At 41.3% G+C, this 16,200-nt stretch overlaps 2 protein-coding genes across 3 annotated transcripts; both read left to right on the top strand.

The window, feature by feature from the left end:
- The first annotated feature begins 1,085 nt into the window (after positions 1–1,085).
- Positions 1,086–4,633, top strand: HOXC9 (homeobox C9). The gene is made up of 2 exons (XM_053296763.1): positions 1,086–1,913; positions 3,855–4,633. The coding sequence occupies exons 1-2, from the start codon at positions 1,379–1,381 to the stop codon at positions 4,100–4,102; spliced, it is 783 nt and encodes a 260-aa protein (XP_053152738.1). The 5' UTR covers positions 1,086–1,378; the 3' UTR covers positions 4,103–4,633.
- A 6,823-nt stretch (positions 4,634–11,456) lies between these two features.
- On the top strand, positions 11,457–15,277 carry HOXC8 (homeobox C8). 2 transcript variants are annotated; one of them, XM_053296768.1, is made up of 3 exons: positions 11,457–11,892; positions 12,703–12,705; positions 13,456–15,277. In XM_053296768.1, exons 1-3 carry the CDS (start codon positions 11,457–11,459, stop codon positions 13,746–13,748), a joined length of 732 nt encoding a protein of 243 aa, XP_053152743.1. In that variant the 3' UTR covers positions 13,749–15,277. The 2 variants fall into 2 exon arrangements, with proteins under 2 accessions (XP_053152743.1, XP_053152742.1); XM_053296767.1 differs by lacking the exon at positions 12,703–12,705.
- Positions 15,278–16,200: the final 923 nt, after the last annotated feature.

The raw sequence follows: 16,200 nt of genomic DNA, 5'->3' as shown, positions 1-16,200 counted from the left end.
TGTTGTGGTGGTGGTTGTTGCTGCTGCTGTTGTTGAATTTTGTATTTTATTTTATTTTTTTAAAAAATCATTTTTCAAGTTTCTTTCCCAGAACAAGCAACTAACGCCATCCATCCAGACCTCAGAAGGTACAAGCTCTATACTTACCCACCTTACTCTACCAAGCAAATGTTATTGTTGTTTTAAGGGAGTGGGAAACACGCTTTCCAATGAAGTTCTGCAATCGATTTGGTAAACAAAAAGTTGAAATGATGTTCTTTTTTTCCAAAGAAAAAAAAAGGCACATTCATAATGACAAAGCCAGGAAAACAAAATAAACTCCTGCAAACACGTACTCCTGCTTGCTGTCTTCCTATGCAGAAGGTCGCTCACTCCCAGCTATGCCTTATAACTGAAACTTACTCGTACAGTTTTATTTAATGAACGACACATTTATGAACAATCAAATGATCCTCGTAAAAATTTTATTGAAGGACATAAAAACATCCACGATTACTTGCCGAATAATGCAGCCTCTCATAGAGTAGAAAGATGAGAGTCACTTTTTTTGTTATTATTTTCCACTCCTGTTTTACAGCGTCATCCACTTCCCCATAGCAGATACTGATCTTTGTAAAAATATAGGTATGCATATGTATATGTATGTCGAGAAAGAGAGCGAGCGAGCACATGACCCCCAAGGTTTCTTGCTGCTGAGTAGGCTCACGAATATTCATCGCAGTAGAGATGACAAAAGGTCCATTTCTCAGACAAAAGGGGAAAAAATATATATAGATAATGATCATAGCCATTCTTGGGCTGGTTCTGAAGAGGGTGTGTGCCAGCAATGCAACTCTATTAGGACCTTGAACCGACCCCCCCTCCCCTATTGAAGATATTCCATGTAATGTATCCATTATAGAATACAAGCTGTAGAAGCAAAGAGACCAGACAGAGACAAATTGCGTCAAGAAATAGTTCCTGTGATACCTTGCTACACCAGATACCTTGCACACTCATTAACAGCAGGGCTATGGAAAAAGCAGGTCGCAGAGCGAGCGAGGCAGCCAGCGAGCGAGTCGCCCTTCAGCTAATGGCACGTAAGATCCAACTGCTGCTAATAACTGCATTATTTCAAGACTTTTATGAAAACCCAAGTCGCATAGGCGCTATTTAAAAAGAGAGAGGGAGAGAGAGAGAGAGAGAGAGAGAGGAAAAAAGACCTGCGGATTGATCTACACTGTATTTTTGGGTAAATACAATCACGTGAGAGCTCGGAGCCAATGACAAACTAGGAAAGGCTGAAAAAATAATTACCTGCCCTGATTGTTCTATGAGAAGATAAAAAGTACACATACAGTTCATACAATAATCTTATGAATGTAAAAGAGGGGGAACAATGTCGGCTTCTGGTCCCATAAGCAACTATTATGTAGATTCCTTGATTAGTCATGAAAGCGAAGAACTGTTGGCATCAAGGTTCCCAGCCACTGGCTCTCACCCTGCAGCAGCCAGACCTTCAGGATTAGTACCGGAGTGTGCAGATTTTCCATCCTGCAGCTTTGCCCCCAAACCGGCCGTTTTTACTACTTCGTGGGCTCCTGTGCATTCCCAGTCGTCCGTGGTCTACCACCCGTATACCCACCAGCCTCACATTGGAGCTGACACCAGATATATGCGCACTTGGCTGGAGCCTATCTCCGGCGCTGTCTCCTTCCCAGGTTTTCCAGCCAGCAGCCGGCACTACGGGCTTAAACCCGACGCCTTCCACGGCCGCAGGGACTGCGGACCGGTGGATGGACGTAGTTATCCGGATTATATGTACGGATCCCCGGGAGATCTCAGGGACAGAACCCCGCAGACTATTCCCTCCCCGGAATCTGAGGCCATCGCTTCCAACAAACACAAAGAAGAAAAGACCGAATTGGACCCTAGTAAGTCGAAGTCATTCTTGTTTACAACCGGGAAGGCATTACAGCCTCCTGCACAGTACTCAATAAAAAGGAATTACCTTGCTGTTTAGAATTCTCGGCGTTCCTGCCTTGAAACTCCAAATGTACAGGCTTAAAAACCTGACTTAGAAGATCATAAGAACAGCTTGTAGCTTGTTTGATTTGGGGGAGAAGGGGGGAGGGAAGGGGAGGGGGAGTCTCTCTCTTTTAAAATTATTATCATTCTTATTTTGTTTCCTTGCCTTGGAGACTCCATTTGTTTGATAAAAAATTCATAACTTCCCCTTCCCTTACTGTCTTGCCCTCGGTATTTCTGACTTTCCGAGGAACAAGTCTGGCTAAGGCAATAGTTTGGAGGTGTGGGAGGGAAAATAATATTCATATGTATATTTGAAGGGGGGGAACCCTTTAGAGAAACCCCACAGGTCATGAGCCATAAAAGTCTCTGCATGTAGCCAAAGGGATATCTTGTGGATAGTTGTGGGGGGAAAGAAGTGTAGATTATTTTTTTTTTAAACTAAGTAAATGTGGCTGAGGGGGGAAATGTAAATAGTCACTGGAGTTTGATAGATGGGGGAAATCTTTAGGAAAGAGCATTGGATAAATAGTCACTGAAGTTTTGATAGATGGGGGAATCTTTAGGAAAGAGCAGTGGAAGATAGATAGATAGATAGATAGATAGATAGATAGATAGATAGAGTGTGTGCACTGTATATATGCATACACACATTTAACCAGAAAGAAAAGAAGAAGAAGAAACACCCTTGAGCAGATAGGGCATTCAGCAGAATGTGTGTTTAAAAAGTAATAATTCCTCAGCACAGTAAAATGTTCACTTCCTAGAGGACATATGCCATTTAAGTGTGGGCAATTGTTTCTGGGCAACAGACTGGACTTCAGCCACATCAAGCAAAATATATGGGATCCCAACCACCAGTACACCATGCATGATTGAATCAGAAGGAATGCCAGTTTGTGGGCATATGTGTAAGTCTGTGTGCAAGTGTGTGCAATATTTGTGCCCACATACACAGAACTGCTACTTCCCACAATCTCATGTCCATGCCAGGTGTTTACAAAGCCTTCAGGCCTAACAATCTGATCAAATGCTGATTTGGTCTCAATAACTCCTGTGTCTTTATTAGAGACCTAGGCACTGAACACAGACTCAGTTATTTGTTAAGTAGGTTAAAAAGGAACACATTCCTTGGCTTCAAAACTCACCAAATAAAAAATGAGTCTAAAATGTGTTCTATTTAACTTATTTCCCTCCAACTAATTTATAGGGGGGTTTACTAAAAAATAAGATGGCTTTAGGTTGTGTGTGTGTGTGTGTTTTTTTCCTTGGAGCCAGTAGGCTTATCCTAGGACATTCTGAAGATATTAGAGAGAGAAATGCCAGCAGTTCTATGAGTGGGGAGGTTATAGAGAGGGGACTGGAGGGTAATGGTTGTAAACAGAGTTTATGGGCCTGTGAAGTGGTGGGAATTTTGACTTTTTATGACTATGTTCTTGGATTACTCCTACTAGTGTTCATGTGCACTAGTATATTGTTATTAAACTCTTTACTCCAGTTTTGTTTTTAAACTGGAACTTGCAGGAGACAATGGTCACCTAGTCGAAAATAAAAGTAACAGAAACTGAGTGCAATCCCGGTCTAGGAAAATTCAATGAGAAATGTCTCATTGTCTTGACGTGTTGGTTTGGATTGCACTCACTTTCTATCAAATAAAACACACGCCCTTAAACTATCCTGAAGGTCATTTCGGATTTGGTCAGATAATGTTGCCAAACCGAAAGGACATGAACTGAAGAAGAATAATTCTGGGGATTTGACAACCGACGTTCTTGTTAGATGTAGATGCAGAGCTGGCTGGTCTTTTTCTATCTCGATTTTCAAACGCTCCAATCTTTCTTTTCCAGACAATCCCGTGGCAAACTGGATTCATGCACGTTCTACACGGAAGAAAAGGTGTCCCTACACGAAGTATCAAACGCTGGAATTAGAAAAGGAGTTTTTGTTCAATATGTACCTAACACGGGACCGCCGTTATGAAGTGGCCAGGGTTCTTAATCTTACTGAGCGCCAGGTCAAAATCTGGTTTCAGAACAGGCGAATGAAAATGAAGAAAATGAACAAGGAGAAAACCGATAATAAAGACCAGCAGTGAAATTGGCCGAGTCCCTCCAAGTGAGAAGAGAAATGGAGGCGCTGACTCTACCTTGGGCTTCGAAGTGTTTCTGACTTTTTTCAGTGTGCTGATGAGTGTTTAGAATTAGTTAAACACAGCAACCATTCTGGAGCAAAAGACATAAAGAGTGCTTTTCTAAAAAAAAAAAAAATGCAACTAAAAATAAACATTTTTTTTCTTTTCAGAAAACAACGTACTTGAATTTTTTTTTGTATTTTATTTCGTAAGTTAAATTTACCCAGTGTTTTGTTTTAAATTTCATGACGTCGTGGCTGCATATTTTGTACAAAAGGAAAGAAAAGGGGGGAAGGAAGAGGAAAGGAAAAAATGGGGTGATCTCTCAAACAATGTTTCTGTCATCGTGTTGAACGTTTCTGGTGTACTTATTTGTGTCTTTTATGATTGTCACAGAACCGTTCTGTAATGCTGTTACGTTTTGCTATAGTAGAGCAGCTCTCTGTAAATATATACCAAACGTCACCAAAAAAAGAGGAAAAAACCCACTGATAACCGAGGTGTCTTTTTTTTATTTAAACTCTATTGAAAAAATAGCAACCCCTCTCCACAACAGTGTCACATGGGGCTGAGAAAAGACAAAACAAAAACAAAAACAAAAACCCTTGGATCCTTAAAGTGGAAGATTTGCCCATGAAGTTAGCATTGATACCAATCTCAGGGATCTTTTATTGGGGAGAAAACACTGGAAGAATATTTTCTTTCAGAAAGCCAGATGGGACAAGAAAAAAAATGGTACTTCCGCTTACCCCCTCTCCCCCCTCCCTCCCTCCCTCCCTATCTATATCTATATCTATATCTATATCTATATCTATATCTATATCTATATCTATATCTATATCTATATCTATATCTTTTTGTTGTAGGTTCATAAAAGAGCTTTCAGGAAAGGCAAAACTGTGTACTATCCATTTAAGTCTGGGGTAATTAATTGTACTAATTTATGACTCCGGGGAATTAAAGTATATGTAAAAGATTAAATGTGTGTGGTAGGCACTCTTCGCTCACAGCAACATTCTTACCTTTGTTATCTGTCCGAGACAAGTCTATTGGAACTCCTTTGGGTTATCAATGAAGTGCCAAAAACGTGTTACTGTGTTACTTGGGGATTCAGCAATCTCGTTATGTTCGAGTGCAACCCCGCCCCCGCCCCCCGCAAAAACCCCCAAACCAACCAACAAACAATGGTTTATGAGTATTGGTGTGGAATGGGAGGGACGGAGGTGTATGGGGTGATAATCAGCTAAATAACCAACATATTTTTTGGTTAAGTCTAAGGAAGTGGGGTTGAGGGGAGATTCTCTCCCCCCACCCCCCCACCACCTTTTCAGGGCAAACCACTTTCTGTACAAAGAGCTTTCTCTAACTTGCTCTGGCAGGCAGAAGGCAAGCCTAACAGTGTTTAAAAAAAATCAGATGTTTGCACGGCTTAGGAGTGAAGTGTCACGGGGCGTGTGGCGGGTGGGGGAGGGGAGGAGAAGGCGAGGGGTTCTCATTTTTTATAGTCCATTTTAGCCTTCCCTACAAATGGATGTTTCCGAAATCCTTTCCAGCGCTGGCTAAATGAAAGTCAAGGGATAAAAAATGAGCAGCCACACGATGTTTCATCATAACAACTTGTTATAGGTCTCTTTCTTTAATGAAATGAGCCGAGCAGCGTTTTAATCTTTCTAATGATAAACAGATCGGGCTAATAATCATGGCTTGGGGTTTGTTCACCGGATCCAACCTTCTTAAGAAATAAATAAAAATTAGAGGTAAAAAAAAAAAAATCTGGAAGCCATTATCCCTATTGATGTCAAAATATTTCTCCTGAATATTTCTGCCGTAATGCTCTGCCTTTCGCTTCCATTAATACCGGGCTGCAATGTTATTTATTTATTTAAAACCAGGAGTATTACTCCCCCCCACCCCCTCCAAAAAAGAAAAGAACCAAAAAAAGGGGAAAAAAAGGGGCGGATTCACTAGACTTTATCCGCTGGAACAAAATCGAGCACAAAGTCTAAGTCGTCAAGTAGCACCCAGGAAGAATAGGCAGGAAGAGGTTGGGGGGGGGGTGCGCGTTGGGAAGCGACCAAATCGTGCTGCAACCAAGCTTTCCAGCCAGTGGCAGCAGTTTATTTATTATTTCCCTTTTTTTCTTTTGTCTTGTCCTGACAACAGGATTTTTAACATACTACTGCCACTAAAAATGATGATTAAGTCACTATATTCTGAGTATATCTTAGTGGAGAATGGGGAAGGAGAAGATTCTTTCTTTCTTTCTTTCTTTCTTTCTTTCTTTCTTTCTTTCTTTCTTTCTTTCTTTCTTTCTTTCTTTCTTTCTTTCCTTCCACCACCTCAGCACTACACTTGCGGCCCCTAACTTTGATTCTTCGCCCTGCTTGTAGAACCCTCTAAATCCACCAGACCTCATTTTCAAGATGACTAAAGATGCAGCCTCTTTCACCTTTCCACCCCCACCCCCCACCCCCATTCTACCCCTACCCGATAGTCTTCAGTAGAGCTGCTCCCATTGGACCTAATGGGGACGAAAAGAATGTAAGTTATGCTTCCTTTGTCTCCTTAAGACTGTTGTTCTCTCACCCCTCCCTTCTCTCTCTCTCTCTCTCTTTCTGACTTGCTTTGTTTTATGTAAGAATACAGTTACAGTTCATGTGCAAGTCTTCCTACTTAAAGTAAGATGATTATTGAATTGTGATATATATGTGATATCGCATACACACAGGGCGACCCTATGCACGTTTACTTCGAAGGAAGTCCCACGGAATTCAAGGGGTCTTACTCCCAAGTAAATTAACATAGGATTGTAGCCTTAGTCGTCTTCTCGACAGTGGGGATGGATCAAATCCTGATCAAATCCTGATATTATTTTGGAATTACAGTCTAACCTTGCAATCAGATCATCCTTCCGTCAGGCTTGGTTGGAGCATAATTTTTAAAACAAAAACACATCCCAGCGATACTAACCCCACTCAGGGGGGAAAAACAACCCTCTATGGATGCCTGTGCTGTGATTCCTTAATGAATAATCATTTATAAAAGATTGCAAAGTAGAATCCCACTGATTCGTCTGCATGTGTGTGTGTGAGAGAGAGAGAGAGAGAGTGTGTGTGTGTGTCTGTGTGTGTGTACACACACGGATATTGAGATGCGGGGTGCATATAGATGTATAGGGGTGTGTGTGTGTGTACACTGATTCGTCTGAGTGTGTGTGTACACACACACGGATATTGAGATACAGGATGCCTATAGATGTTCAGGGGTATGCATATATACATATTGGGATGGGGAAGATCTGGAAGAAAAGAAAGACCTCTCATCCTTGGCTTAAAAATGACCCTTTTGTAGTCGACACAAAAAAGGCAGGATACAGCAGCTTTGAAAGCAAGCCATAGGTACATTTCCGCAGCCCCAAAATGCCAGTTTTACAACTCTGTTTGTCTCACTGCTGGGTGCGCTGAATAGAATTGAACAAAACAGGGACCACAGAGCCGGCTAGACGTCTGGCCTTAATTGTTTTATGGTTTAAATAAGGTGGGTGCTCTTCTCTTTGAAACGGGATTATTGGAATGTTTTGTCTACCAGCAGCAAACAACAGACGCACACCCCACCTACCCACACTACCCCCAGAGCAGGGAGAGAGGGAATTTTTTTAAAAAAAACATGGCTCGGGAGTGGGGAGAGGCGATAAGAGAGGAAAACTGCTGAATTTCTCTTGCATATTCGTGGAAGTGCGTGCACGCGTGTGTGTATTGTGTCATTGTTATGATGATGGCTGGTTGTTTAGTGAGTGTGACAAGAGGTGGAGGGAATGAGGGGGAGTGAATGTATACTATTCATTCAAACAACAACAAAAAATACAAATCTCATTTTTATTAGTGACCACATCGACTAAAACCCTGATTGATTTGTTAATTAATGCTGATTCCTATTACTCGGCCCATATTAAGTAATGCTTTTTTTTTGCTTTGTTTTGTTTCCTTTTGGATTTACCGGACGCATGTACTGGAAAGGCGGGGGGAGTAAAAAAGAAAGAAAAAAGAAAGCGGGGGGGGGGTTGACTGGTGATGGGAGATTTTTCTACAGATTGAAGGGAAAGGTTTTGTTTTGAAGAGGAGTGCCTTGGGGAAAGCTGGCGCAAGATGGCGCTGTTGCTCAATCTTAGAAGCGATTAGCCGATTTACTGACAAAGCCTGCGGTTAACACCTTTAGGCCTCTCTCAGAGATTGTAAGAAAAGCAACCTCAACAAATATGTATATAAGGCCCCTCACCTGAGACTATCAGCTGAGCTAAGACTTGCAAAATAATGTCGAATCTGCATTGGAGCAGAAATACGTGTTTGATATAACCCACACTTTTAGATAAAAGGAGGTTTAAATTAGATTATGTGCAGCCCTCCCCAGTCATAAATGAAATGCATATATATGTAGTGAGATAAAGAACCTTCAATCCAGGAGCGACGAGAAAATATGTATATAAATGCTTGCCAGAAAATCTGGTTTATGTGGGATTTCTTTCTTTATTAAAGCTAGGATACAAGTCTTCGAGATATAAGAAGTAAAATGATTACATTTTCACTGTAAATCCTATCTGCATGTGATGCAAACAGTGCATTGCAAAACAATAGTAAGATACATTGCAATCGGTTGTATAGTGCTACACAATCAAAGTGCCAATTCACACGGTCATACATAAAGAAACAAACAAACCCACAAAGAGGGGTGCTTTGCTTTCTATGCACCTCAACTGACAAAACGATAGTTTTCTCAAAAATACGAGGAGCGCATCTGATCTGATGGTCTTAAAATTCTTTTCTACCTGAAGATTTGAAGACTGGCAGCCTTTTCTAATGCATTTTTCCCTAACATGTATATCTTAGAATGTTATTAAAATGCTTTATTTTTTTCTCTTTTTGCAGTAGTTCTGTTCCAGTGGTGTGGTTTTTTTAAAGTGTAAGTGGGTGGATGAGTGAGAAATCCATATTTTGGAACTTTCTGCCGTCACCTAATTCATTAAATAGTGCTCAAGAACGTGCATTGCAAAACCCAAATGAATGTATCCTCACAGTGAATATGTTGTAGTAAAGAGAAGGTTTAGCTGCTAGGATTTTATAACTTGAGGCATATCGATCTGAGATCAGAGCAATGATCCCATAGATTCTTCTCTGTCATTTAAGCAAGGTCTAACCCTATTAGTTGTTAAATTTGTTATTTGGGAACCCTTGAGGTTGGGGACATTATTATCACATTCCATATTTGGAAAGTGCTCCCTCCTTTTGTAAAACATTACCAAAATAATAATTTATTTTTTACAGTGAGTGCAAATCTCCTCATTGCCTCCCCCTCAATTTTTTCCTGCAAAAATAGAGAGAGAAATAAGCAAGTCGTCACTGGCATTTGTGGAGGGAAGGTGGGAACTCTCTTCACATTAATTCCTTAAAGACTTAGGAAAGAGGAAAACCACCTATTTATTTGGTAAGCCTTAGTTAGGTGAAAATGGACTTTTCTTCCCGGACTAAGCGTATGTTGAAAAAAATGACAACCCAGCGACAGACGTTGCTGTTGTTGCCCAAATTAGACAAAGGAGGTCAGAATTAAGGCTATTTTGTTAACAAAGGAGGGGGGAGAGATGTTCCTAGATTTGTTCTGAGGAATGTTTTACGGTTTTGCACACTTCATAACAGTTGGGATTTCCTAAGCCACCCCACCCCCTGAAATTAACTTCTATGACATTTGGGAGTGGGGGGGGGAGAGAAACCCTAGGAGAGAATTCGAAGTGCGAGAGGAGGGGGTTGCTGATGGGTTTGTGAAGGGGCCGTGCGGACAGTTAATTTATAGAAGTGAGTTTGATTTTTGTCATTTTAGAGAAGCTTCAAAAAACAGCTCAGGAAATATTAATTTGCAAACTTTAGAAAGAGGGAAGGCTGTTGGTTTTATGCCTCTGTTTAACGGCCTGAGTTCTTTAATGCAGTCGTAAAAAAATGAAGTTTACCAACTGAAATGTTGCAGCCAGTGTTCATTCTGGAGAAAAATGGTTGCAGGAGAGGTCTTCTTGCAATACATATGGATCACATACATATGAAATGCGGATAATTATCTACCATTTAGTAATGGCGACGGGGGTGGGGGGTAGATTCTACACTCACTCTCTGACACCACCACTCCGCCGAAGGACTCCATATCCTGTGACATCCCCCACCCGCTTCCTAGGTCTTGGACAAGACATTTCCTGTAGATACAGTTTACTTGTTTCCTTCATGTGACTCCTTCCAGTTCTTTTCTGATAAGCCTATTTAACCATTGGTCCAAAGAAAAAAAAGATAGCAATATTCCAATCATCATCATCATCAACAACAACAACAACTGGTAAAAAGGAAATAAAGACATACCATGGAGAACCTTAACTAGCGGAGGAAAATCAGTGGACTTGTTATATGGTTTTCTTCACTCCATTTAAAAAAAATCGGGGTGGGGTGTGTGTGCTCGATGCCCCCACCGACCATTACACTCCTCCTGTGAGTGACAGCCACATAACTAGGGACAATTCCATTGCTAAGAGTTGAGTAGGGGTGGGGTGGGGGTCCGTTAGTATCACGTTGACATCATCATATGGCTTCCTAAAGATTTCGGCCATTAAACCCCCCCCTCCCGGTCCAAAAACTGATCTGGGTTGGCGTTTTGTACCTATTACCTGTTGAAGTAACCTAAATTGACCTCGCCGGCGCATGTATTTGCTCAGATAAGTGAAGAGGCTCCGTTGCATAGGGAAGGGGGGGGAAGAGCACCTAAGGGTATTACTGCGCACCTTTCATAACCCTGTTCCATTCACTAGATATGAGGATATGTGTGTGTTTTCCCCTTTCCTCCTTCTGAAGGGCTGGTTCTTTCACCTCCCCGTCAGCCCCCGAGCCCCCCGATTTCCTTGTCATTTTCTTCCTAGGCTGTCTTGGTGTGGTGGATTGATGAATCCAGATCGCGTGTGAGAGCCTCACCACCGGGATTTTGAGGAATTTGCCTGTGGTGTTAAAGGGAAGGGAACAAGTAAGAGAAACTGAGAGAGAGCTCTACCTATCGACGGATATAAGAGAAGTCAAGAGCATTAGGCATAAGCAGCCATACCCACTCAGGCACTATGAAACGTCTCTGAGAGAGCGCATTAAAAAAAAAAAAAAAAAAAGCCACAACCAGCCACTAACCAGGACTTTCCAGAGTCCAGGGAGAGGGAGAGCGAGAGTCCTTAGCACTGATCTCTTAGAGAATTAAAGACTTTTTTTTTTTTTAAGGTTGGCTTCTTTCTTTCTTTCATGCGAGAGCCATGAGTTCCTACTTTGTAAATCCTCTTTTCTCCAAGTACAAAGGCGGCGAGTCCTTGGAACCAACTTACTACGACTGCAGATTTCCACAAAGTGTAAGCAGAAGCCATGCTCTCGTGTATGGTCCGGGCACCACGGCTCCCAGCTTCCAACACCCTTCACACCACGTCCAAGAGTTCTTCCACCACGGAACCTCCAGCATCTCTAACTCTGGATACCAGCAAAATCCCTGCGCCCTGGCGTGCCACGGAGACGCTTCTAAATTCTATGGATACGAAGCCCTACCAAGGCAGTCGCTTTATGGTGCCCAGCAAGAGGCAGCCGTGGTACAATATCCTGACTGTAAATCCTCTTCCAACAGTAACTCTAGCGAGGGACAAGGGCATTTAAATCAAAATTCTTCTCCCAGTCTCATGTTCCCATGGATGAGACCTCACGGTTAGGATCCTTTTTTTATATCCCTCCTTCCTTCTTAAATGTGTTCTTTTCTATTTAAGCAAAGAAAGAAAGAAAGAAAGAAAGAAAGAGGGGTTGTGGGGGTGGGGGGTGGAATAGATCTGTGTTTTGAAGAGGCAGAGAAAGGCAGATAGAGAAATAATAGCGTTGGTTGCAATAATGTTTCGTCTTCCTGTTTGGGAGTGGGGGTTGCTTTACAAAAAGTAAACAAGGCTGCAGTTGGCGTCGAAAGCCACGAAGGTGATTTCTGGGTTTAAATCACAATAAAGTAAAACTTTTTTTTTTTTTTTATGGCTCGCCTCGAGGAGAGCAATAAGATACAGCTCCCACGAGGTTATTAGCATGTTGATAATACGCTGCTTTTTTCTAAAATGTCATAGAGCCTTTCTCAACCGCTTGACGTCGTGAGCAAAAAAAGGTGAGGTTTTTGGTGTGTTTGGGTTTGGTGTTGTTGGGTGTTTTTTTCACCTTCCCTTTTTTCTTTTTTCTTTTTTCTTTTTTCCTCAAGACATTTGGATATTTGGAGGGTTCCTTGAAATTAAAAGTGGAAACTTTAAAGGGGGGAAACTTGGTTTAGGAATGGTTGTTATTTTATTTTATTTTATTAAGGAAAAGGCGAAAACATTAGGGAACTCTGCCTCAGAAAGAAAAGGATAATAATCATGACAACAACAACAATAGGAGTACTTAAATGTAGCCTAACTTTGCTGAAAGGAGCTATGTCAAAATGCCTCACAGCTTTTTCGAATACTTTCCTCAGGACAAGTTTCACTCTGGTAGATTGTAACTTAGCAGGTTCTTAATTCAAAACATATGAAGGCTAGCTTTGTGGGAAATTAAAAGACAGCTTTAGCTATAAAGTTCCTCCTCATTTAGAGTTCAGTTGTGAAAAGGTTGCCAGGATTTGGCCCAGAAATGCTTGGAGGCAGACATATTAGGAGGAATAATAAGGAAAGGAATTATTGTTATGATTAACGACTTTGACTTCTAGGCAACCCTCTAGTAGAAACATTTTGAGAGGAGAATACTGGTGGGGTTCTGTATAGTACTGTTTTTATGTACATCATTTTCTTATTATAGTACATAATCATTGCTGGATTTGCGTTGAATCCATGCTCAGTGTTGTCTGTGTGTTGCTATATCAATGCATATGGATGCCTAAACAGACACTCCCACAGGCAGAAGCAAAGTGCAAACACAGGCACACACAAAACCTCAGAATCGTAAGGAAATTACTATCGCGAGGGCTATCAACAAAGAGTGAAACAGAAGGGGACTACATTTTTAAGAACTGCAATTTCATTAGAAGATTAAAAGTAAATATCGTAGAGGGGGGCTGAGTGGAAGGAGGACTCAGGTTACTAATGCTATTTTATTTAAATCAATGGTTCCTTTCATTTGGGCGCTGGGATGCTGCAAAAAGGCTGTATTTGCTGGAGAGACAGAGCAGAAGCAAGTGGTCCGTGGTCTTTAGGCGAGATGAAGGCAGAATCCAAGCAGAGAGAGAGGAGAGCCTAACAAGTTATTTGTGTTGCTGTTCCACAGCTCCCGGAAGGCGCAGTGGCAGGCAGACTTACAGCCGGTATCAGACCCTGGAGCTAGAAAAGGAGTTCCTCTTCAACCCCTATTTGACACGGAAGCGGCGTATTGAGGTCTCTCACGCCCTGGGACTGACAGAGAGGCAGGTCAAGATCTGGTTCCAGAACAGGAGGATGAAGTGGAAGAAAGAGAACAACAAGGATAAACTCCCCGGAGCCAGGGACGAGGAGAAAACGGAGGAGGAAACCAACGAGGAAGAGGAAAAAGAAGAAGAGGAAAAAGAAGAAAGCAAGGACTGATCTCTCGCAGCTCCTTGAAGTCCCTCGTTTTATGGCAGATGATAAATCGAGATGTTTACGACGGTCATTCGCTTTTATAGAGTATAGAATGGAGAGACTCACACACAACAGTAACTACCTGTCAAACAGTTGTAGCCCCCCTTTTTTATTGTCACAGAACTTCCCCTACTTTCCCCCCTTATAACAGCATTTTTTTTTGCTTCCCGTAAAATAAATATAGAGCTGGCTCGACTACAGCTTAGTCCAAACCCAGCATTATCTATTTTCAAACGAATGGACCTCACCTTCATGCTGTCACCATCATCATCACCAGCAGCAGTGACCCCACCCTTTCCCCCTCCTTGCTATATTTTAATTATAAACGACAAATACACGCATCTTATGTATTTATTTGGAATAGGAAGTACTCCTATTTCTTCTCGACCTTGTATCCCCCCCTCCCCACGTTTAATAATGTAAAAGGGACTGGAGGGAGGGTAGGAGTGTATGATAATGCTTTGTGCTTAGTCTTAACTTTGTTTTTAAATAATAATAATAATAATAATAATAATAATTAAAAAATCTATCTACCTATGTATTCTTCCATGCTAAGGTCCATTTATGGTTTTAACTTTTAGCAGTCAGTCGGAACCTATTGAAGGACAATTTGTGGAAGATGGAAGCTTCCTAACGTATGCCTGATTCACAAGCTTACTAGTTACCTATGAATATATCTGTATGTAGAATCTACCTATGTATGCCCTGTGACTTGGCAGGAAAAAGCTGCCTCCCTGTGCAACTTGTCTTGGAAGAAAGTCCCACTAAGATCAATGGGGCTAACGTCTGAGCAAACGTGCTTAGGATAGCTGTGAAGGACGTGGAAGCAGCTACTGATTGATATGGGCGTTGTTTACCATAATACTTGTGTGAGCACTCAAAATTCTTAACATACTACCTAATGGGAAACCTGCAATAATCGTCTATTAGCAACAAGGTGGGGGCTTACACAGACTAAAACTATAACTTGGTGGGAATCATTTTAAAAAGAGTTGTGTATTGCCCTGATGCAAGCTACTAAGTAGCAGAAAATAATAATAATAATAATAATAATAATAAAAAATGATGATGATGATGAAAAAGTTTTTAAAAAATAAAAAAAAATCACGTTGTAATGTATCTTATCACTACCTATAGAAGGAGTCCTGCTTTGAAAGTATTTGTAACGCGGTTTTGTTGTCGTATGTTGCTGCTTATTTTTCTTGGAAAAAAATAATAATTCCCAACAACTGAAACTGCCTAGATAAGAACGCACAGCATTGTCTTATTTTATTGTGCTTATAATGTAGTTTAGGACTTAAATTGCACTGAATGTATAGTTATCTATTTGTCTTGACTTATCTGTTAATGCAACATGCTCGAATTAAAAAAAAAGTCATTTGTTTTATGTAAACCATAGTTCTCTGCGTGTTCAAAACTCTGAATGTAGCAATTTCTGCTAGAAATCCAGTTCTGGCAACCGTGGATTTGTATTGTATACGTGAGACCTTACGTAAATAAACAATAAAAACTTGAGGGGGGAAAACGGATTGAGGTGTCTTGAATAGCATGCCTTTAGAATCGCATACGTCCACTAATTCAGGAAATCCTGCTGGATGTCCTTAATTCATACGTTCAAGTTACCTAACAGTTCAAAACCAAGAACCAGCTTTTCACTTCCAAAGGAACCAGGCGTTACGTTCGCACGCTCATAGACTTAAGAGCCTAAGTAAGCACATTGACATGAAAACCAAGACTCATGGAGATCAGGGAGACACGCTGTCACTTAAGGTCTAGTATCCAGACCGTAAACAAAGAGGGTAGAGGAAACTCTAGGATAAGTCCTTACATTATCACTATCAGTCCCCTGCTGGCATTGTGGACCTATAGGAGGATCTGTCTTGGTAACACAAACAGTTCAGTATCTGCGCATGGATTGCTGAATTTCTCCTTCTTGGGGATTCATGGATTACTCCCTTTACCGCGAACAAAAATTAGCTTTCATTTCTAGCCTTCAAATTATTGCCTTTACTACCGTCGCACCTCTTTATTTGCAATGGAAGATATGCCTTTCATCCTCTTCTTACATTTTTGGCATCTTCTCACAGCACGTACTTTCCTTTCTCTGACCTGCATCTTGGAGGGCGGGGTGGGGAGGAAGGATGCCCACTGAACATCTAGTACCCTGGTAGTTCATATATAATATTTGGGTGTTATTGTGCAAAAGGAATGGAAACAGCTCGAAGGAATCAGTCTTTCTCAGGTCCCTTTACAAGTCGGTTATAAAGTGATTGGGATCCGGGAAGGGCACATTATGGAGGCGTTAAACGTGCTTTGCGATGTAGTGTACCTACAAGGCATACTTTGGTTATACACGATTACAACTAGCCACCTGGAGGGGAATTTTAAATATGATTTTCCTATTGTATGCATGGGG

Source organism: Hemicordylus capensis, chromosome 2 (assembly GCF_027244095.1).
Source record: "Hemicordylus capensis ecotype Gifberg chromosome 2, rHemCap1.1.pri, whole genome shotgun sequence".
NCBI classification, from domain to species: domain Eukaryota; kingdom Metazoa; phylum Chordata; class Lepidosauria; order Squamata; family Cordylidae; genus Hemicordylus; species Hemicordylus capensis.
The sequence above is the reverse complement of the archived record's forward strand: the minus strand, read 5'-3'. Positions and strand labels throughout refer to the sequence as shown.

Coding starts and splice junctions, on each gene's coding strand:
- HOXC9 (XM_053296763.1), top strand. CDS start 1,379: ATGTCGGCTTCTGGTCCCATAAGCAACTATTATGTAGATTCCTTGATT. Junction 1,914..3,854: donor AAAGACCGAATTGGACCCTA/GTAAGTCGAAGT, acceptor TTTCTTTTCCAG/ACAATCCCGTGGCAAACTGG.
- HOXC8 (XM_053296768.1), top strand. CDS start 11,457: ATGAGTTCCTACTTTGTAAATCCTCTTTTCTCCAAGTACAAAGGCGGC.